Consider the following 24,985-nt stretch of genomic DNA (forward strand, 5'->3'; position numbering starts at 1 on the left):
CTGTGGAAGGTGGAGTGCTTATGTTTGCATTTTCCCTCCCTTTGAGGGGAGGATTGGGCATATTACAGTATCCGCCTGGTGTCCCGGATGTCTTTTTCTTCCTCTGTTCCGTGGGGTTCTCCCTGCCTTGTGTGCAGGATGTCATGTTAAGGGTTGAAGTCTGGTGTCATGCCATTACTGTAGTTTCAGTATGGGTCTCCTTTTTTTGGGAGTATCCCTTCTCTTGGGAAGGGAGCTGTGTCTGCATTCTGGAACCCGAGCTCATCTTTGGGGGGTCTGGATACCCTTTTTTTCTCCTTACTGAGGGACTTGGTGGTTCAGGGAACTTTTATTTCCCTTGTCCTTTTCGGACATTGCCAGTCGCTTTGGTGCAGTCGCTTTGGTGCTGGGTCCATTGACTCGGAGTGGGGGTCAGGGATCTGATGGCTCTGTTGAGCTTTGACCACGTCTCATCTATAGATCCTATGGGTCTTCTTTTGGTAGGAGGCTTCGCGGTGTTTCCTTCCCTCAGCGGGCAGCTTTTTTTTCTGCTGGTTTTGGGTATTATCCTTTCTTCCTTGTTCTTGTTGGGAGGGAGTTGCTCTGCACTTTTTCGGAGATGTTCCTCTGGGAAAGTCCTGGTGCAGATTCCTAGCTTTTGTTTAGCTAGTGTTGGCGGCTTGCGTCCGCTTAGACCTCTTTGCAGAGGCAAGCCTGTGGTTTAATTTGGAGCATAATAGGATATTATGGTGCTGTTTTTTAGCGGCTCCCGGGAGTGGTTTTATTCCTTGGTCGCTCTATCCTGAGTGTGGGTTTGTGTTAGGGAGGGGGTCTACCTTCTCCCTCTAGGTTCCAGGATTGGGGCGTTACTTGGTCTCTTGGACTCCATGCAGATAGGGGTCTGGGATTTTTCCTCTCTTCACTCTGCTCGGTCAGTAGGGTTCGTTCTCTAAGCAGTTTTGTCCTGTTCCAACCTAGGTTGCACTCCTAGAGTAATGCTTGGAGTTCTTTATTGCCCTAGTTGTTTGTCTGGGGGTCCTTTTGGACTCCTTTATCTGAGTACTTCTTCCCTTCTGGGAGAATGTAGCGATCCCCCTTCCATCGGGTCAGGGGGGTGTTTATGTGTGGGCTTGGAGCATCAGGACTTTGTCTCCTTGGAGGCCTTTGTGCTTGGTTAAGTCTAGTGATTCTGGGTGGTCTCTAGCAAGGGCCTTGCTGTTTTTTAACTGATGGGCAGTTACTTGGTCCTTACATTTTTTTTTTCCTTCTGCTTCTGGTGAAGCAGTGTTTTGTTCCGGGGTTTGAGTGATTTCAGGCTGTGGTGCCCTCAGAAGGGGCCACCTCTTGTACCCGCACGTTTTGTATTCAGTGTCTATAGCTTAGGTATTGTTTTCCCAAAAGTAATGAATTCAGCTGTGGACTCTCCCTGTTTAAGAAGAAAAACTTAAATTATGCTTATCTGATAATTTTATTTTTTTCTGACAAGGAGAGTCCGCAGCTCCCCGCCGGCGTTTTTTTTTATCTATGGGGCTGCCGTATATATATATATTTTTGTTTCTTCTTCTTCTGGCATCTTTTTCACCCTGATATTTCTCCTAGTGTTCATTTTTCCCTCAGGAGAATGACTGGGGGATGAGGGAAGTGGGGGAGGTATTTAAGCCTTTGGCTGGGGTGTCTTTGCCTCCTCCTGGTGGCCAGGTTCTGTATATCCCAAAAGTAATGAATGCAGCTGTGGACTCTCTCCATCAGAAGAAAAGAAAATTATTAGATAAGCATAATTTAAGTTTTTGTTAGCCTATTGGTTGAATCTTTTGATTCATAAGGCTTACTTGGAATTATTTTGTCCCTCCCTCATTATTCGTTGACTCCACAGCTTGGGTATTAGTTTCCCAGGAGTAATGGCTCATGGACTCTCACAACTTTTATAAAAGAAAATATAATTTATGCTTACCTGATAAATTAATTTCTTTCATGGTGGTGAGAGTCCACAAAACCCCCTCCATTTTTTGATAGCTTTTTGATCATTTTTATATTGTAGTTTTTTCTGGCGATAGTTCAGGTATGCATCTCTTTTTTTTCCCTGCACCTTTTTTTGCTGTTATCTTTCCTAACTTTCTTCTTCTTTCTTAGCTATATATCAAACTAGTTTACAGTAAGGTGGGAGGGGTTTTAAGGGCTCTTGGACTTTTGAGCATCTTTGCCTCCTCCTAGTGGTCAGGAGTGGAATTCCCAGGAGTAATGGCTTGTGGACTCTAACCACCATGAAATAAATAAATTTTTCAGGTAAGTATAAGTTATATTTATATCATCTCAGCTGAGCGGAAAGCTGTATGGGAGGCATCTCTCTTCTCTCTGGGACTTCCAGGTTCCGCCCTTTTTTCTTTTAGCATTCAGTGAGTTCAGCCACTGTGAAGCCTGCACTACCAAGCAGGAAAATCTTTTATCTTACCATACCATCTTCACAAAGACTTGTTGCTGCAATAAATGCAATTATTGCAATTATTAGAAATGTTCCAAATAATGAAACATTTGCTTTTTTTGTCTAGATTTTTGTCTTTTAGAAGACCACGTTAGAAATGGAAAAAGTCTGACATTTACATTGTTGTTATTTCTTTTTTTACATTTCAAAAGTTTGCAATTTCATCAGGGTGTGAAGACTTTTTATATCCACTGTATCATGTCAAAACACATTTAACCAAATAGGTTGTTGTGGGGGTTGGAATGTTTTGTTATGGATTTAAATTTGAAAACCCTTAGAAATTCCAATGAAGTGCAATTTACTGATCAGAATGTAAACCACTGGGTTCAATGTTGTGCAGTATTCTAGAACTTTAATATATTGAGTAAACAAACTCCCATATATACATATGTATCTATCTATCTATCTATCTATCTATCTATCTATCTATCTTTGTATCTATCTAGTTATCTATCATCTATCTATCTATCTATCTATCTATCTATCTATCTATCTTTTTATCTGTCACTAATAATCCAGGATAGAGAAACCACTTCAGACTCACAGCCTTTGTACTGACATTTTACCACATTATTTTACACTTTTCCAAATCTCACTTGCTCAGTAACCACAACGCCCCCCCCCCATGTCATCACTCGCTCTCAGTTCACTCTGCCTTATATCAGACATATTTCCATTCTCCTTTCCTTCTGTGTCCATTCCCTCTCCTTTAGATTGTAAGCTTGAGAGCCTTTCTACCTGCAGGCCACTTTGTATTTAACGTGAACTATTACTGATTGTGCTCAAGGGCAGGGCATTACTCTCCTTTTGTATAACTGAATTATCGCACCTACAACTGTTATTTATCCCTACTGTACTTGTTTGTGTATTACTGTATCCCTGTAAAGTTTTTTATTCTTTGTATAGCGCTGCGTAATCTGTTGGCGCTTTATAAATAAATGATAATAATAATAATCTGTATCTATCTATCTCTCTTTCTGTCTGGCTGTCTTTCAGGCAATTAAATTGACAAACTACAATTATAATTTTGTTAGGGGCTGCACAAACTCAAATATGTGTTTGTAAAGAAGGGAAAGAACATTGCAGGAAGTCGCAAAGGTTTTGTTAAAGCCTCATGTGGGGACACAGAAAGCGGAGGGGGCCTGGAGTTGATTTAGCCTTTCAATGTGCAAGTTCTGGGGGTCTTTAAGAAGTACAAAGGATACGTCCTAGAGACATGGGCTGCAGATTAGTTCCAGATGTGTTCCCAAGCAAACAAATAGTAAAACTGATCATGGAGGGAGCATAGAGGCGTCTGTACAAGGAGGGGGGTAGAGGGAGGGGTGGGGGGGGGGGGGGGGTACTCTGCTTTACACCATAACAAAATTAACAGCCAGATAGTATTGTGCCCTTTAGGCACTAAAGAACATAACATGAAATGCAGCAAATGATAATCGTTACCTGTCCTTACAAAATAATGCAGATAATTATTAAAGCCTACAAGTGCATTAGAATGTAAGCTCTTGTGATTGCTTCTATATAGACTTATGTTACCTTTATATCTTTTATTATTGTATAAGTTGATGTGTTTTTTTAATTGGAGTTATGTGACCAAATCTGAGAAAAACAATGTAAAAATGCTTCTCTGCTAGTTATTAGTGTTTGTGCAGCAGGGGGGGACGTATGATGAATAATGTGTAAAGGCTAAGTGTGCAGATGTACACCCAGATACACAGGCTCAGTATAAACACATTACAAACACAGTCACACAGACCAGATACAGACATGCAATCTTGGCACATGAGGCACAATGACATCTGGGAGTGGATAGAAAGCTTTGCCAGATGTGGGGCCACTTCCTTTTCATTATGATGTGAGGGGCTCCTATCCCATCAGCTTCATCAGTACAGCACAGAGGGAGAAAGTGAGTCAAAGGCAAGGGGAGGCATAGCTAGAGAGAGGGAGGGAGAGTATGGACAACTCAGAGAGTATCGAACTATAACTAGAAACAACAAGATCACCCACCAATTAACACAAGATAAGATATAAACAGACGGACAGTAGAAGAGACATCTTGACAGATGATGTAAAGTTGAAGAGAGGAAATATCCAAATGAGAGAAACAAAGCAGGGAGAAAATAAAGAAAAAAGATTAATGAGCAGAGAGATGGGGATAAAGGAGAGAAAAATAGTGCAAAAGAATCGTACTCTATTGGCCATTGGATTTGGGGCTGGCTTGTTGCGCATCCTGCTCCCTTTTTGGCTGGGGGTGTCCTGTCTGTTCCTGTTGGCTGCTGGAAGAGAAGGGAGAGTTTATACCGGGAGGAAGAAACTGCCAGCCTTGACAGCACAAAGGTATATTCATGCAGATTACTCTTCCTAGCAGATATATTGTGAGACTTAATGACTAAATTATATAGTAATTATTATGTACAGTATATATGCACAGTATATATATGTGCAGTACTAACATTATATGTACAGTATGCATATGCACAGTATATATATGTGCAGTACTAACAGTATATGTACAGTATGTATATGCACAGTATATATATGTACAGTATTAACAGTATATGCACAGAATATATATATATATATATATATATATATATATATATATATATATATACAGTATATGCATGTATGTACAGTTTATATATGCACAGTATATATATGTGCAGTATATATATGTACGGTATATATATATATATATATATATTTATATATATGTTCACAGTATGTGTGTGTGTATATATATATATATATATATATATATATATATATATATATATATATATATACATCCACTTAGTTGTTTAAATCCCACCAAAAGGTCATCCACCTGGGTGCACTATTGAAGTACAGTAAACAAATAAGAATGTGCACTCTCAGGATTTGTGAATAAAAAGGTCAAATAATACAGTATATATGTACAACAAGTATCTGCACAGTATATATGCACAGTACATATATTTACAGTATATATGAACAGTATATATATGTACTGTATAATTACAGGTATGCACAATTAAACACCCCACTGCAAAATGTCTGCATACAAAATACATTTTTACAGGTATTTAGATTAAAATCTTTTTATTAAACATTTTGCGAAGATGATACAAATGATGACAATCACTATTGTTTACATAGCGGTTACCTGTCGTACAAGGAGAAAGATTTATATTGTACTTATGCACTGTTTTAAGTTTTTTAGAATTCCAGGCACATAATCGTTAAAAGGTCTTGAGTGTTTTTATCTTATCTCTTATGCTGTGGTTACTGAGGAGCAGACTTAAATCAGCTTGTGCATAGGCCAATCAATGACTGTGTAGTATGAAGTATGAAGTATGAAGCAGGGTCAAGCTCAAAACCCTATCAAAACCCTATGTAATCCACTCTAGACTTTGCAGTGGGAAATCACCAAATGTAAGAGGTAAATTGCATGAAAATCAGACAAAATAAATAATGTGCTTGATTATACATTTTATAAGTGAAATCTTTTAAAATAGACATGAAATACAAAATTAAACACTAAAGGGACATTATACACTTGTTTTTTTCTTTGCATAAATGTTTTGCAGATTATCCTTTTATATAGCACATAAAGTATTTTTTTTTAAATGTATAGCTTTGCTTATTTTTAAATAACATTGCTCTGATTTTCAGACTCCTAACCAAGTCCTAAAGTTTTTGGAGAATACCAACGTATACCCACTCCAGCTTGCTTCTGTTTGTGTAAAGGGTTTTTTCATATGCAAAGGAAGGTGGAGGGGGGGGGGGGAGGTGTCTGGTATTTTGCCACTTGCAGTGGGTGTTCCAGTAACCTTTTAAACAGAGCTAAACTGGAAGCTTCTAAGTAAGTTTGTAAACGGATTTATACTGGATCTGTGCAACTTATTCTTTATAGAATGTCTATTACATGCAGTTTACATGCAGTTATGTGAAAATTGGTGTATCCTTTCCCTTAAATGGCTCAGATAGAGCTAGGGTTGCCACACAGCCGGTATTTTACTGACATGGGGCAAGATTACATATGCGGCGCAAGCTTCAGCACCACTGCTGAAACCCGCGCCGCCTGTAATTTCAACTCGCACATCGGGATATCACATATACGGCGCCAGCAGTTCATAAAATGCCGTAAGTCAGATAAATTAGCGATGTCCAGAAATGAGCGTAAATACACATTTCTGGAGTCGCCATTGACTTACGGCACTATAGAAACTGCTGGCGCCTAACAAAAAAAATTAAATCTCCCATAAAAGTCTAACCCGCCTCCCAAAAATAACCCTGACACGTAAAACCTCTATATCCGCCATCAAACCCACATCGCAACTAATAATTAATGTATTAACCTCTAAACCGACAACCCCCCACAACGCAATATGCCTAATTAAACTATTAACCCCTAATCCGCCATTCACACACATTGCAATCTACCTAGTAAAAGTATTAACCCCTAAATCCAACAAACCCTATCATCCCAAACTACGTAATAAATGTATTAACCCCTAATCCACCATTAACCCACATCACAAAGTACCTATTAAAAATATTAACCCCCTAATCCGCCATTAACCCACATCGCAACAAACCTAATAAATGTATCAACCCCTAATCCGCCATTAAACCACTTTGCAATAAACCTAATAAAACTATTAACCCCTTATCCGCCATTAACCCACAATGTAATAATCCTAATAAATCTATTAACCCCTAATCCATCAAACCCCCACAACGCAAATAACTAATTACATTACTAAGCCCCCTAACCTAACACCCCCTAAATTAACCCCAATTACCTTCATTCAAAAATACTAAGTTACAATTAAAATAAAAAAGCTAACATTACTTAAAAATAAAAAGACCTAAAATTAAATTAATCTAAAATTACCAAAAATAAAAAAGTCTAATATTACAGAAAATAATAAACACAATTATCCAAAACAAAAAAATTAAACCTATAATAACCCTCCCAAAATAAAAACACCCCCTAATCTAATGCTAAACTACCAATAGCCCGTACAAGGGCCTTTTGTAGGGCATTGCCCTAAATTAAACAGTCCCCCTCTAACAGTAAAACCCACCACCTAACAAACCCCCCAAATAAAAAACCTAACACTAAAAAATCCTAAACAACCCATTGCCCTTAAAGGGGCATTTGAATGGGCATTGCCCATAAAAGGACATTCAGCTCTTTTACTGCCCTTAAAAGGGCATTCAGCTCTTATAAAGGGACAGGAAACCCAATTTTTTTTCTTTCATGATTTAGAAAGAGCATACAATTATAAACAACTTTCTAATTTACTTCTATTATCTATTTTGCTTCATTCTCTTGATATTCTTTGCTGAAAAGCATATCTAGATATGCTTAGTAGCTGCTGATTGGTAGCTGCACATAGATGCCTCCTGTGATTGGTTCACTGTGTGCATTGCTATTTCTTAATTAAAGTATATCTAAAGAATAAAGCAAATTAGGTAATAGAAGTAAATTGGAATGTTATTTAAAATTATATTCTCTACCTTAATCATGAAAGAAAATGTTTGGGTATAGTGTCCCTTTAAGAGTGCCCAATAAATACCTAATCTAACCCCCCCAAAAATAAAAAAAATCCTAACTCTAACCCCCAAATAGGTACTCACCGTTCCTGATGTCCGGTGGAGAAGGTTGTGTTCCAGGCGGCGGTGAAGTCTTCTTCCAAGTGGCCGACATCTTCTTCCAAGTGGGGACCTCTTCCTTCTTCATCCAGGACCAAGCGGAAATGAGCGCGGAGAAGGACCGGTTACCACGGAGCCATAGAGCGTGCAGGATCCTCTTTGTACGATTGCAGCCGTAGATGGAATAGTGAATTCAAGGTACGCGTTTAAATATGGCGTCCCTTATATTCCTATTGGCTGATTTGATTCTTCAGCGAGCTACTGAGGGGCAATGGGTAGTTTAGTATCTTTTAGTGTTAGGTTTTTTATTTTGGGGGGTTTGTTGGGTGGTGGGTTTTACTGTTAGAGGGGGGGCTGTTTAATTAGTTATTTGCTTTGTGGGGGTTTTGCGGATTAGGGGTTAATAGATTTAATAGGATTATTGCGTTGTGTGGGTTTGGCGGATTAGGGGTTAATAGTTTTATTAGGTTTATTGCATTGTGGGTTAATGGCAGATAAGGGGTTAATACATTTATTAGGTTTATTGCGATGTGGGTTAATGGCAGATTAGGGGTTAATACATTTATTAAGTTTATTGCGATGTGGGGGTTTGCGGATTAGGGGTTAATATACTTTCGGCTAGTTTACGAGTTTTGCGTTATGAGTGAAAAAGCCTCATAACGCTGCTTTTTCACTACCGCTGCTATTACGAGTCTTGTAGGTATAGCTGTACCGCACACTTTTTTGGCCGTAACGCAATCCTATTGGCTGATCCAATCAGCCAAAAGGATTGAGCTCGCATTCTATTGGCTTATTGGATCAGCCAATAGGATTGAAGTTCAATCAGCCAATAGGATTTTTTCACCTTTAATTCCAATTGGCTGATAGAATTCTATCAGCCAATCGGAATTCAAGGGATGCCATCTTGGATGACGTCATTTAAAGGAACCTTCAGTGTACGGCTGGGACCATATGAAGAGTATGCTCCACGCCAGATGTCTTGAGGATGGAGCCGCTCCGCGTCGGAAGGATGAAGATAGAAGATGCTGTCAGGATAAAGACTTCTGCCCGTCTGGAGGACGACTTCTTACCGCTTGGATGAAGACTTCTCCTGGCTTTGTTGAGGACTTTTGCCCGCTTGGATGAAGACTTCTCCCGGCTTGAGGAGGATGGATGTCCAGTCTTCAAAAACTGTAAGTGGATCTTCGGGGGTTAGTGTTAGTTTTTTTTTTAAGGGTTTATTGGGTGGGTTTTATTTTTAGATTAGGGGTTTGGGCAAAGAAAAAGAGCTAAATGCCCTTTTAAGGGCAATGCCCATCCAAATGCCCTTTTCAGGGCAATGGGGAGCTTAGGTTTTTTTAGATAGGGTTTTATTTGGGGGGTTTGGTTGTGTAGGTGGTGGGTTTTACTGTTGGGGAAGATGTTTGTATTTTTTTTTACATGTACAAGAGCTGATTTCTTTTGGGGCAATACCCCGCAAAAGGCCCTTTTAAGGGCTATTGGCAGTTTAGTCTAGGCTAGGTTTTTTTTTAATTTTTTTGGGTAGGCTTTTTTATTTTGATAGGGCTATTAGATTAGGTGTAATTAGTTTAAATATTTGATAATGTCTTTTTTATTTTGTTTAATTTAGTGTTTATTTTTTTGTAATTTAGTTAATTGTATTTAATTAATGTAATTTATTTAATTGTAGTATAAGGTTAGGTGTTAGTGTAAGACAGGTTAGGTTTTTTTTACAGGTAAATTTGTATTTATTTTAACTAGGTAGTTAGTAAATAGTTAATAACTATTTACTAACTATTCTTCCTAGTTAAAATAAATACAAACTTGCCTGTAAAATAAAAATAAACCCTAAGCTAGATACAATGTAACTATTAGTTATATTGTAGCTAGCTTAGGGTTTATTTTATAGGTAAGTATTTAGTTTAACATAGGAATTAGTTAGGTAATGATAGTAATTTTTATTTAGATTTATTTTAATTATATTAAAGTTAGGGTTAGAGTTAGACTTAGAGTTAGGTTTAGGGGTTAATATATTTATTTAGTGTTAGTGATGTGGGAGGCCAGAGGTTTAGGGGTTAATAACTTTAGTATAGTGGTGGCGGCGACGTTGGGGGCGGCAAATTAGGGGTTAATAAGTGTAGGTAGGTGGCGGCGATGTTGGGGGCGGCAGATTAGGGGTTAATAAGTGTAATGTAGGTGTCGGTGATGTCGGGGGCAGCAGATTAGGGGTGTTTAGACTCAGGTTTATGTTAGGGTGTTAGGTGTAAACATAACTTTTCTTTCCCCATAGGAATCAATGGGGCTGCGTTATGGAGCTTTACTCTCCATTATTGCAGGTGTTAGACTTTTTTTTAGCCGGCTCTCCCCATTGATATCTATGGGGAAATCGTTCACGAGCACGTAAAACCAGCTCAAAGCAGCGCTGGTATTTGTGTGCGGTATGGAGCTCAATGAAACCATATTGCCCGCTAACGCAGGTTTTTGGAAAACCTGTAATAGCAGCGCTATTAAAAGTGAGCGGTGGAAATAACTTGCAAGTTATTACTGAGCCGCTCATAACGCAAAACTCGTAATCTGGCCGTTTATTAGTTATTGCGGTGGGGGATTTCAGTTGACAGGTAGACAGATATTGCGCATGCTTTAGGTGTTAGTTACTATTTTCAGGGAGTTACAGTGCTCACATGCTCAGCATAAGGCTTGTTGCGTCTGCCTATGTGTGGCGAGGTGAAAATGGAGTAAAATTTTGCGTAAGTCCTTGCGCTGAATATGTAATACCGATTTGCGACGAGGTTCTATGTTAGCTTATGGGAGCAAAAATAGTGGCCGATGGGTGAAATATACGTGCCGCATTTATATGCGGCGCCGTATATGTGATACCAAAATCACATTAAAAAACGGTGTTGCCCGCATATGTAAGCTTGCCCATGGCCTTGCCCTTGCCCATGTCAATGTAGAAAATAAAGAATAAATATTGAAAGAAAGCCCCTGTCAAAGTAAAACGTCTTCTGAGTGTGATGAATACCAGTTATTAACAAATTATCATTTTAAATCACTCCTAGCAGCTTTAGTTTTTGAGTTATTCAAATTTAGGTTAATGAGCATGTCCTGCAATTTTAAGAGACTAAAGAGACTTTTAATTTACTGTGTTAGTGTTGAAAAGCATCAAGAGCAGCTACTGTTAACTAGCTGCTTAATGGTAACTACACACATAAGCCTCGGGACATTTGCTTACCAGATGTGCTCAGCTAGCTCTCAGTAGTGCATTACAGATTTTTTTTTTTTGCACTATATGTCCCTTTAAGTAAATATAAATATGTTCTCTGATACACCTTGTTTCTCATTGTGCAAATAATACTGTATTTCTGATTTCTAAATAATAATATAACATATAAATGAAATAAGTGTATTATACATAGATACAAGGTGAGTAAATCAGTTACAATGGGGTAAATTAAAATCTTTCCAAACCTGTTTCTCAGGGCTAGATGATATAAACATTGTCAGATCAAACATAGTTTTTCTCAGCGACTCTCACAGTGCTGCTCTGGTGGAATGATCATAAAAAAGGGGCAGTCCCTGCGAGTGGTGGGATGGCTCCTATTAAAAGTAATGGAGCTCGATGGATAGGGACACTTTGCTCAATAGAGCGAATATAGCAGTGAGCAGGGGCGCAATTTAAAAATTAAATAACATTATGCAACTGCAATGAGAAAATCTTTACAGAATTACGCTGGGATTAAAGAGACAATTTCATGTACGCCCATGGAATGCCCATGTTTAGCCCATTTTATAAAAAAACTATTACGCTTTACATTTTGTATATATAAGTACAAATGTCTGTGTGATCTTTGCACATCCAGTGGACTAAAATTACAATTTACACTGTACATATTTAATACAAATTATTCCTGTGTAAATTAAATACAAATTTTCAGTTTTCGATAAAATACGATTTTTGGTAAAGAATTTTGTTATGATTTTTGATGCACCTTAACAATACAAATTTTCCCTGCTTATTTTTGTATGAATAGTTCAAATATTTTTTTTTTGTATGATGTTTCAAATACGAAATTTATTGTGCATTTTTCATATGAAAATGCAGTATACGCCCCCCTTAGCTTTAGATCATTCCACCAGGGAAATAGAAGGACTGGGCACTAGGCAGTATTTTGGGGGTAAAGTTGGTGGGAGTGGGGTGTTAGAAAAGAAATGGCACTGAAAAGTGTATTTACAATGCAGTCTATGGGAACTGTGTGTACCCTGTAAATATATATGTATATGGTTATATATACACACATTAACACATAAATATATATGTATATCAGCATAAACATATATATTTAAGATTGCTGCCTTTGCTTTGCTACTTAACCCCTTCACTGCGCGAGGTTCGGATGCCGTCTCAGACGGCATAAGAATGAGACTCCCGTAGGAGCCTATGGAAGCGCGCTCTCATGCTGTGAACTTGTAATACCAACGGACATTAGCGTGCAATGGTATTACACAGTGGAGCGCAAACATCGCTTTCATGAAAGCGATATTTAGGGCTCCACTTGTAATCTGGCCCTTAATAGCTTGGTCTTTAGTTCATTCTCACATTTTTGGGATTGTGAAATACAGTATTCTTGCCTTTAGGAAACATGCTTCTCTCGTCAACGTATCATCATGATCGTGAGTTAATATTCAGTCTTGTTTGTTTAAAACTGAGGCAAAGAAAAACCTGTTCTGTACAGTGGAATCATGGTTTGTACAGTGGATTTTGAAAACACAGTCTATACAGTGAGCTCCACAACTTTGGACTATTTTTAAAACCTTGTCGGTTTCATGATTTACAGTGGGAAATCCATTAAAATCTTGTTTTAGAAGATGAGATAAGTTATGGCCTCTTTATTCTTATGGAAATTAATATTCTGCGCTGTTCTTGACTTTAAATGAAAACCTCGTCAAAACAGAAAACAAGGTTTTCTTAATTAATTAAAATAAATAAATAAAAAACATAATTTATGTTTACCTGATAAATTCATTTCTTTCATGGTGGTGAGAGTCCATGATCCATTAACCTGGGAATTTCTCTTCCCTGCCACTAGGAGGAGGCAAAGATTTCAAAACCCAAAGAGCTGTATAAAAAGTCTCTCACCTTAATGGAAACTAGCCTGACATATAGCCAAGCAAAAAAGGTAGGAAAATAAATAAGGGCACAAAAATAGGAACAGGGAAAAAAGATGTACAAAAAGAAATAAACCATCACCAGAAAAATAACAGTGGACTCTCACTACCTTGAAAGAAATTAATTTATCAGTAAAGCATAAATTATGTTTTCTTTCATACAGGTGGTGAAAGTCCATGATTAATTATTCCTGGGAACTAATACCCAAGCTGTAAGACCATGAGTAATGAGGAATAAGGGCGGAATATGGAGAACATCTTTTTTCACAGTTAAACTAAATCCACAACCCAAATAGAACCCATAACAAAAATAGGGTATAACTCCTTTTTTATATGCAATTAAAAATAACTGACAGGCAAAATTACATTTAACTTGAGACAACTACCTGAAGGACTTTTCTACCAAAGGCTGCCATAGAAAAAACATCAAAATGGTAGAATTTAGTAAAAGTATGCAAGAAGACCAAAAAGCTGCCTTGCAAATTTGGCCAACTAAAGCCAAATTCTTAAAAACACAAGAAGTGGCGACTGATCTAGTAGAATGAGCTGTAGTCTGATTAGGTAGAGGCTGACCTGCCTACAATTAAGCTTTATGGATCAAAAGTTTCAACCAAGAAGCCAGCAGAGCATCCACAAACTCCGCCTGAGGATCCCTGGACTTCGCACAGTACCTGGGAAGTATGTGTTTCAACCAAGAGGCCACAAGATCTATTACTTGGAGACCCCAAAGATCTTCTATATGGAAAATATACAGATGGAGAAACCACTTCCCTGGATGCAAGGACTGAGAACTGAGAAAATCTACTTCCCAGTTATTTACTCCTGAAATATGAACTACAGAAATCAGACAACAATTGGCTTCTGCCCAGGAGGGAATTTTAAACAATTTCTTCATGGTTAGGGAACGGCAAGTTCCCCCCTGATGATTAATGTAAGCCACTGCTGTAACATTGCCTCTCTTATGACCGTTGCTCCTTAACTCGTCTGCCACCTCTGAGGCGGCGGACAGCAATCAGCCCGATCGGATACAATCGGGTTGATTGACACCCCCTGCTAGCGGCCGATTGGCTGCAAATGTGCAGGGGGCAGCATTACACAAGCATTTCACTTAAAATGCTTGTGCAATGATAAATGCTGACAGCGTATGCTGTCGGCATTTATCGATTTCCGCCCGCACATTAGTAAATTGGCCCCATAGAGTTTAAATTGAACTACATTGAAGAAAGAATTGACTTTTTGGATATGACTATATACAGAGATGGCAATAATCTGTTGTGGAGTTGTACACCAAAGAAACGGATTGTAGTAATTTATTGCACTTTTCTAGTGCACATCCTCTCTCTCTGTTGCGGTCATTGCCTAAGAGCCAATTTATAAGAGTACAATGGATTGTCTCAGATACTGATGTGGCTAAATGTAGGTTAAAGGAGATGGGAGAACACTTTACTGAAAGAGGATATCCCAAAGGTTTAATTAGGAACAATATAGAGGAAGTTATAAAGATTCCTAGACATTTGCTTTTACCAAAAAATATACAGAAACGAAAAGAACCTAGAGTGACCTTTGTAAACAGATATACTGATCTGAGCAGACTTAAACAGAAAATGATATGCAGCCGTTGGGGGATGTTGCAAGAATGTAATCCATTGCAGGAATTGAAATGTCCTCCAATGCCTGCATATACGAGAGCAGGGAATATAAAGGATAAAGGAATATAAAGGATAAATTGTTAAGAGCTGATATTGGCCCATACAAAATAATGAAATGGAAATATATTAGCCAAAAGAATTTTGGATTTTTTCCTACCTAAATTGCTCTAATTGTAATAATATGGCAAGAGGCCCTGTATTTTATCACCCTTCCCATCTAATGGGTTTAAGTTTGAGATTAGAGGGCACTATAATTGTAACACTGACTATGTTGTGTACCAAATTAAATGCCCATGTGCCAAGATCTATATTGGCAAGATAACCCAGAGGATTCATGAGAGAATTAACTAACTTAAAAGTAATATTAGTAATATTAAAAGTAATATTAGAAATAAGGTATTAGATGTACCGGTAGCATCATTTTCTTACAGCAGGGCATATTCTCAGTCAATTCCATTTCCAGATTTTGGAACAGGTGAAACTTCCCAGGAGTGGGGGTAATAGAGAACTTCTAATAAAACAAAAGGAGGCTGCTTGGATTTATAACTTTAATACACTTATTCCACAGGGAATGAATAGAGAGCTTGACTGGTCACTTTTTTTAAACACATCTTATACAGTGATTTTTTACATAATCTGTATATGTGTTTTTAATTAATGATGTATTCTGACCACTAAAGGTTGTAGGTGTTACAAATAGTTATGAAAAAACAAATTTCCAAGAGAACAAAGACTCTCAAAACATGTTGAAAAATAAAATATCCAATTTATTTGATGCAAAAAGATAAAAAGTATACTCAGCAGAGCAGCATCCAAAATATGCTACGATAGCAAGTAAGATCACAGTCTTACGCGTTTCAGCATTAATTTGCCGTAATCATAGACTCTATGTGATGTTAAGTGCTACACAGATTTAAAGGACCAACTCTCATATGATTGGTAGTTAAAAACACACACACCTAATACACTTGCTATTCGTAATTAGACTCTGGGTCAAAAAGCCCCCTCCCTTCAATTTTTACTTACAGAATTATTTCTCATAGGCAAATTAACCCTTTACATTTTTTTTTTACATGTTTTACATTGGGTGCTCTATTACCACCTTAAAATTGGTTTCTTACATATTTCTCTGTTCTGTTTTTTATTATTCTTTCTTCCTCTTCTTAAAAGGTTTTCCCATTCCTGTTGTTTAACCTCCTCTATGGTATTGTTTATAAAATCGTTCGGAATAACATCTCTGTTTAAATCTATTGTATATATAGTCATAATAGCTGTAACTGTTTAAGTGAATTAAGGTGGTAATAGAGCACTCAATGTAAAAAATGTAAAAAAAAACCCCGTAAAGGGTTAATTTACCTATGAGAAATAATTCTGTAAGTAAAAGTTGAAGGGAGGGGTCTTTTTTACCCAGAGTCTAATTACGAATACCAAGTGTATTAGGTGCGTGTGTTTTTAACTACAAATCATATGAGAGTTGGTCCTTTAAATCTGCGTAGCACTTAACATCACATAGAGTTTTATCTTTTTGCATCAAATAAATTGGATATTTTATTTTTCAACATGTTTTGAGGGTCTTTGTTCTCTTGGAAATTTGTTTTTTCATATATTAATGGAGGAGTGGGAAGCTCCTTCTTTCCTGTCGTAAACGACCCTATTTTGTTTTCAAATCGGATCCCTTGGACTGAACAGTTACAGTCACAGTTTGGTTCCAGCCGCAGGAGTTCAAAGTGGCAGGAGAGAAAGAGGAGCGGCTACAAGGTTGCAAAAATTACAGACAGCATAGACGAGGTCGGAAGCTGCAGACCTTTGACGTCATCTGGAGGTGCCAGGTACACGAGCTGCAGAAGTAGCAGGAGCGGAGGAGGCTCCTATAGTGTTATAACCTGGCTTAATGCTAAGTGTCGGTGGATGGAGGTAAAGAAGAGCTAAGGCAGTGGTTGTATCACGGCCCTCTACTGATCCCAACAGGACTTTAGCTTATCCTCGGAGTGGTGAGTCAATGTATGGACTGCCAGCTGAATAACAGACTCGTATAAATGTTTGTTATGTGCCGCTAATCCACAGTTCCTGTATTCCTATAGCATTGGTTCTATACATATTCTTGGAGGACCGTAACCTTAAAGTTTGGCTAAGTTAACACATATATAAGAGTGACTTTGAAACCTAGTGCTGTTAAAAATAGTTACACTTACCTGAGAAGCAGGTGGATCACTAAAATGGTTAAAATGGTTCCACCTCCTAGTGGAAGGGAAGAGTAAATCCCAGGAGTAATGGATCCTGGACTCTCACCACCACCTGTATATGAAAGAAATATACTTTTAACATATGAAAAGTCTTACAAACATTATTGATCAAACATGTCCAGTATAAACCAATGGTGCCTAATATAAATAGCATTCATATAGCAATGTAGTCTGTGTTTGACTCGGAAAGATTGTGATCACTTTGCAAGCAAAAAAAATGCCTGTTCCTGGTTTTTCCATAAGAAAAAGAAAGATTGGAATAGACCCCAATGTTACATCTGCTCACAAATCTGTTACACAGCACACAGATTACTCAGATTTATCATAAACACATCTGCCTAGTGCCATAAAACATTAAAGCGTAAATACACATTCTGGGCACATTTCCTCAACATATTTAAAACTAAGCACAGCAGAGATAATACAGATTGTCTGCAAAGTGTTGAAAACTTAATAGACAGTATGTTTTAAAAGCAAATATTTAGGTATAGGATGTTTTTCTTCAACTTTTACCCAAAATACATTTGTTTATAGGGATATGAAATCCAAAAAAAATATTTTTTTGATTTAGACAGAGTATGTTGTTTTAAATTTATTTATATTATCAAATTTGCTTGGTTCCCTTGGTATTATTTTTTTTTAATGATTCAGATAAAGCAGTAATTTAAACAATGTTCTAATTTTTTTTTATTATCAAATTTTCTTTGGTATCTTTTGTTGAAAAGCAGGGACATAAGCTCAGGAGCGTGCACGTGTTTAAAGCACTATATGGTAGCAGTTTTGCAAGAATGTTATTCATTTGCATGAGTGCTAGATGGCAGCAGTTTTACAAGAATGCTATTCATTTGCATGAGCACTTGATGGCAGCAGTTTTACAAGAATGTTATTCATTAGCAAGAGCACTAGATAGCAGCAGTTTTACAAGAATGTTATTCATTAGCAAGAGCACTAGATAGCAGCAGTTTTACAAGAATGCTATTCATTTGCATGAGCGCTTGATGGCAGCAGTTTTACAAGAATGTTATTCATTAGCAAGAGCACTAGATAGCAGCAGTTTTACAAGAATGTTATTCATTAGCAAGAGCACTAGATAGCAGCAGTTTTACAAGAATGCTATTCATTTGCATGAGCGCTTGATGGCAGCAGTTTTACAAGAATGTTATTAATTTGCATGAGTACTAGATGGCAGCAGTTTTACAAGAATGTTATTCATTTGCATGAGCACTTGATGGCAGCAGTTTTACAAGAATATTATTCATTTGCATGAGCGCTTGATGGCAGCAGTTTTACAAGAATGTTATTCATTAGCATGAGTGCTTGATGGCAGCAGTTTTACAAGAATGCTATTCATTTACATGAGCGCTTGATGGCAGCAGTTTTACAAGAATATTATTCATTTGCATGAGTGCTAGATGGCAGCAGTTTTCCAAGAATATTATTCATTTGCATGAGTGCTAGATGGCAGCAGTTTTACAAGAATGTTATTCATTAGCAAGAGCACTAGATGGCAGCAGTTTTACAAGAATGTTATTCATTTGCATGAGTGCTAGATGGCAGCAGTTTTACAAGAATGTTATTCATTTGCATGAGCGCTAGATGGCAGCGCTATGTCCTGACATGTAGTGGTCTTCAACAAAGAATTCCATGGGAAAGAAGCAAATTTGATAATAGAAGTAAATTAGAAAGTTGTTTACAATAGAATGAATCATGAAAGAAAATATTTTGGTTTTATATCTCTGACGATGGTGGTATCAATACAGACTTCTGAAATAGTTCATTTCTTTTAAAATATTATATAAGCAGCTAGCAAATTTTTACTAAATTATTTAATAAAAAACTAACGCCTAGATTACGAGTTTTGCTTCAACAGGGGTGCGTTGCTAACGAGCAGTTTTTCCTCACTGCTCACCTACAGACAGCGCTGGTATTACAGGTTTTTACAAACCCGGCGTTAGCCGCAAAAAAGTGAGCGGAGAGCAAAATTTAGCTCCACATCTCACCTCAATACCAGCGCTGCTTACGTTATTGGTGAGCTGGCTAAACGTGCTCGTGCACGATTTCCACATAGGAGTCAATGGGGGAGTGCCGGCTGGAAAAAAACCTAACACCTGCAAAAAAGCAGCGTAAAGCTCCTAACGCAGCCCCATTGATTCCTATGGGGAAATAAAAGTTATGTCTACACCTAACACCCTAACATGAACGCTGAGTCTAAACAACCCTAATCTTACACTTATTAACCCCTAATCTTCCACCCCCGACATCGCCAACACCTACATTATATTATTAACCCCTAATCTGCCGTTCCGGACACCGCCGCCACCTACATTATACTTATGAACCCCTAATCTGCTGCCCCCAACATCGCCGACACCTACATTATATTTATTAACCCCTAATCTGCCACCCCAAATGTCGCTGGAACTATATAGCAGCACTAAATGTATTAATCCCTAATCTGCCGCCGCCAACGTCGCCGCCACTATAATAAATTTATTAACCCCTAAACCTAAGTCTAACCCTAAGTACCCTGTGTGGGTACAGTAAATGAGTAAGAGGGAAATTACAGCTAAACACAAACACTGCAGAAATGTAAAAATAGCCATTGTCATTAAGGGTAAGAAAATTGAAAAATGGTCCGGTCATTAAGGGGTTAAAGTTATTAACCCCTTAATCTAACCCTAACCCTAACCCCCCCTAACTTAAATATAATTTAAATAAATCTAAATAAATATTCCTATCATTAACTAAATTATTCCTTTTTAAAACTAAATACTTACCTATAAAGTAAACCCTAAGCTAGCTACAATATTACTAATAGTTACATTGTAGCTATTTTAGGATTTATTTTTATTTTACAGGCAACTTTGTATTTATTTTAACTAGGTACAATAGTTATTAAATAGTTATTAACTATTTAATAGCTACCTAGTTAAAATAAATTCAAATTTACCTGTAAAATAAATCCTAACCTAAGTTACAATTACACCTAACACTACACACTAATTACAATGAAATACAATTGAAAAAAATTATCTAAAGTACGAAAAAAAAACAAATACTAAATTACAGAAAATAATAAAATAATTATAAGTTTTTTAAACTAATTACACCTAATCTAATCCCCCTAATAAAATAGAAAAGCCCCCCATAATAATAAAAATCCCTACCCTATACTAAATTACAAATAGCCCTTAAAAGGGCCTTTTGCGGGGCATTGCCCCAAAGTAATGAGCTCTATTACCTGTAAAAAAAGTACAATACCCCCCAACATTAAAACCCACCACCCACACACCCAACCCTACTCTAAAACCCACCCAATTTTTACAGGTAATAGAGCTGATTAGTTTGGGGAAATGCCCCGCAAAAGGCCCTATTTGTAATTTAGTATAGGGTAGGGTTTTTTATTATTTTTATTTTATTTTATTTTATTAGGGGGATTAGATTAGGTGTAATTAGTTAAAAAAAAATTGTAATTATTTTATTATTTTCTGTAATTTAGTGGGGGGGGGGGGTCTGTACTTTAGATAATTTTTTTCAATTGTATTTAATTGTAGTTAGTTTAGGTAATTAATTTAATTATAGTGTAGTGTTAGGTGTAATTGTAACTTAGGTTAGGATTTATTTTACAGGTAAATTTGAATTTATTTTAACTAGGTAGCTTTTAAATAGTTAATAACTATTTAATAACTATTGTACCTAGTTAAAATAAATACAAAGTTGCCTGTAAAATAAAAATAAATCCTAAAATAGCTACAATGTAACTATTAGTTATATTTTAGCTAGCTTAGGGTTTATTTTATAGGTAAGTATTTAGTTTTAAATAGGAATAATTTAGTTAATGATAGGAATTTTATTTAGATTTATTTAAATTATATTTAATTTATGGGGTGTTAGGGTTAGACTTAGATTAAGGGGTTAATAACTTTAACCCCTTAATGACCGGACCATTTTTCAATTTTCTTACCCTTAATGACAATGGCTATTTTTACATTTCTGCAGTGTTTGTGTTTAGCTGTAATTTCCCTCTTACTCATTTACTGTACCCACACATATTATATACCGTTATTCTCACCATTAAATGGAATTTCTAAAGATACCATTATTTTCATCATGTCTTATAATTTACTAAAAAAATAATAATAAAATATGAGGAAAAAATGGAAAAAACACACTTTTTCTAACTTTGACCCCCAAAATCTGTTACACATCTACAATCACCAAAAAACACCCATGCTAAATAGTTTCTAAATTTTGTCCTGAGTTTAGAAATACCCAATGTTTACACGTTCTTTGCTTTTTTTGCAAGTTATGGGGCAATAAATACAAGTAGCACTTCGCTATTTCCAAACCACTTTTTTTCAAAATTAGCGCTAGTTACATTGGAACCCTGATATCTGTCAGGAATACCTGAATATCCCTTGACATGTATATATTTTTTTTTAGAAGACAACCCAAAGTATTGATCTAGGCCCATTTTGGTATATTTCATGCCACCATTTCACCGCCAAATGCGATAAAAAAAAAAAAAAGTTCACTTTTTCACAAAATTTGTCACAAACTTTAGGTTTCCCACTGAAATTATTTACAAACAGCTTCTGCAATTATGGCACAAATGGTTGTAAATGCTTCTCTGGGATCCCCTTTTTTCAGAAATAGCAGACTTATATGGCTTTGGGGTTGCTTTTTGGTAATTAGAAGGCCGCTAAGTTCCCGCTGCGCACCACACGTGTTTTATGCCCAGGAGTGAAGGGGTTAATTAGGGAGCTTGTAGGGAGCTTGTAGGGTTAATTTTAGCTTTAGTGTAGTGTAGTAGACAACCCCAAGTATTGATCTAGGCCCATTTTGGTATATTTTATGCCACCATTTCACCGCCAAATGCGAGCAAATAAAAAAAAAAACAACATTTTTCACAATTTTAGGTTTCTCACTGAAATTATTTACAAACAGCTTGTGCAATTATGGCAGAAATTGTTGTAAAAGCTTCTCTGGGATCCCCTTTGTTCAGAAATAGCAGACTTATATGGCTTTGGCGTTGCTTTTTGGTAATTAGAAGGCCGCTAAATGCTGCTGCGCACCACACGTTAATTATGCCCAGCAGTGAAGGGGTTAAATTAGGTAGCTTGTAGGGAGCTTGCAGGGTTAATTTTAGAGATCAGCCTCCCACCTGACACATCCCACCCCCTGATCCCTCCCAAACAGCTCTCTTCCCTCCCCCACCCCACAATTGTTCCCGCCATCTTAAGTACTGGCAGAAAGTCTGCCAGTACTAAATAAAAGAGGTTTTTTTTTAAAAAAAAAATAAAAATAATAAAGTATTTTAGCTGTGATGGACCCCTGCCTTAGCCCCAACCTCCCTGATCCCCCCTCCAGCTCTCTAACCCTCTCCCCTACCTAATTACCGCCATCTTGGGTACTGGCAGCTGTCTGCCAGTACCCAGTTTGGCCCCAAAAACCCCCCAAAAAGTATTTTTATTTTATTTTTTACTTAAAAAACTATTTCTGTAGTGTAGCAGCCCCCACAATACCCCCACCCCCACCCCCTCCCAGATCCTTTTATATTTTTTTTTAAAAAAAATCCCTTTTTTTTCCCCTGTCTGCCCTCATTCATTGGTGTCAGTGTGGCTAATGGGCGCACGTGCACGAGCGCGCACGTGCACGCACGCCCCGTCCACACGCACATGCACGCTCACGTGCACACTCGCGCATCTTGCACGCGCACGCGCATCGTGCACGCGCACGCGCATCGTGCACCCGGCGGACACTGGCACTATCGCTACCGGTGCAGAGAGGGCCACAGAGTGGCTCTCTCTGCATCGGAGGCTTGTAAAGTGGTATTGCAGGATGCCTCCATATCGAGGCATCACTGCAATACCCTCAGAGCTGCTGGAAGCATTTGTGATCGCTTCTAGCACTCTGTTTGACAACTGACGTACCAGGTACGTCCATTGTCATTAACTGCTTGTTAATGCATGACGTACCTGGTACGTCAGTTGTCATTAAGGGGTTAATATAGTTGCGGCGACGTTGGGGGCGGCAGATTAGGGGTTAATACATGTAGGTAGGTGTCGGCGATGTTAGGGATGGCAGATTAGGGGTTAATAAAATTAAACTAGTGTTTGCAATGCGGGAGGGCGGTGGTTTAGAGGTTCATATATTTTTTATAGTGGCGGCGATGTCCGGTTCGGCAGATTAGGGATTAAACATTTTTATTTAGTGTTTGCGATGTGGGGGGGGGGGCCTTGGTTTAGGGGTTAATAGGTAGTTTATGGGTGTTAGTGTACTTTTTAGCACTTTAGTTAAGAGATTTATGTTACAGCGTTAGCCCATAAAACTCTTAACTACTGACTTTTAAATGCGGTATCAGCCTTGACAGGAGAGGCTGTACCGCTCACTTTTTGTCAGACTCGTAATACCGGCGCTATGCAAGTCCTATAGAAAATATAGGATACGCAATTGACGTAAGTGGATTTGCAGTATTTTCGCGTCTGACCAAAAAAGTGAGCGGTGAACCTGTCATTTCAAGACTCGTAATACCAGCGTTATTAAAAAAGCAGCATTAGGACCTCTTAACGCGGCTTTTTAACACAACTCGTAATCTAGCCGAAAGGTTTTTATAACAGCAACCAGTGTGCCATTATTTCTCATGCATAATAGGGTTAAAAAGCATAGGTGCCGGGGTCAGCTCAGGATGAATTTTACACAAATAAAAGTTTCTTAGGAAAAGGTAAATGCATGTTTAACCCCCACAGCACATTAGCTTTAGCATAAAGCCACAGAATGAATAATGTCACACACATGCATTCAGTTAAACGGACACCCAAAACATGCACATACTGCATGTGAACTGGAATAGTTCACAGGATACACATATTTATTTATAAAATATTTTACCAGGAAGGATACATTGAGATTTCTCTCGTTTTCAAGCATGTCCTGGATCTACAAAACATTGCATTGATACAATAGGGTACAATAAAATACAAAACAATACTAATACACAATATATGCAAACATTTAACATAGAACAGGTAGGAAATATATAATCAACCATGACAGGTGCATTCTGTTTTGAGATATGCAAAGAGGGATTTATTGAAGGATTTTAGGCTTGGGGAAGGTTTGAAAGTGTGCGGGAGGTTGTTCCATAATTGTGGTGCTCTGTAGGAAAAGGAAGATCGAGCTGCTTTCTTTTTGTATGGAGGCAAACAAAATAATGTGCTGGTACTGAAGGTTATGGGAGGTGGGAAGAGCCGGGAAGAGCATTCTGCTCAGGTAGGGTGGGAGCTTCCCAGAAAAGCTCTTAAACACAAGACTGGAAAGATGGAGGGTGCGTCTGGATTCCAGCGACAGCCAGTTTAGTTCTTTTAGCACAATGGTGGGTCCTGTAGTTACATTGTATTTATGGCACAATAAAAAAAGCACCCACATATTTAAAGGGACTTGGAACCCAAAATTATTAAATCATTATTCAGATCTAATGTACAATAAAAAAATTTTTTTTTAAAGATTCTAATTTACTTTTATTATCAAATTTACTTTGTTTTCTTGGTATTCTTTGTTAAAAAGCAGATAGGCTTAGTAGTGTGTACGTGCCTGAAGCACTATGGAAGCAGTGTTTGCAAGAATTTACAAGCATGATTTTAACAATGTTATACAGGTAATCTAGTGCTCAGAAAGATTCTTACAAAACTGCTGTTTCATAGTGCTCCAGACTTGCACGGTACTTAATTATGTATTCTCTTCAACAAAGAATGTTTGAATGATGAGAGAAAAAAAAAGGGTTTAACTAATAAGACTATTGGGCCAATTTATTAAGGGCCGAATAGGCTGTGGAATCCGCCCAATCTCAT

The 24,985-nt window shown here is 37.6% G+C and overlaps 1 protein-coding gene across 1 annotated transcript in view; it reads left to right on the plus strand.

The window, feature by feature from the left end:
* Nucleotides 1-4,281: 4,281 nt before the first annotated feature.
* VWCE (von Willebrand factor C and EGF domains) overlaps nucleotides 4,282-24,985 on the plus strand; it is a 282,410-nt gene continuing 261,706 nt past the window's right edge. Inside the window, exon 1 of the mRNA XM_053720451.1 lies at nucleotides 4,282-4,792. Within this exon, the coding sequence (XP_053576426.1) occupies nucleotides 4,551-4,792 (242 nt within the window). The 5' untranslated portion in view covers nucleotides 4,282-4,550. The remainder of the gene's footprint in view (nucleotides 4,793-24,985) is intronic.

The sequence above is a fragment of the Bombina bombina genome, chromosome 7, assembly GCF_027579735.1.
Source record: "Bombina bombina isolate aBomBom1 chromosome 7, aBomBom1.pri, whole genome shotgun sequence".
Taxonomy (NCBI): Eukaryota; Metazoa; Chordata; class Amphibia; order Anura; family Bombinatoridae; genus Bombina; species Bombina bombina.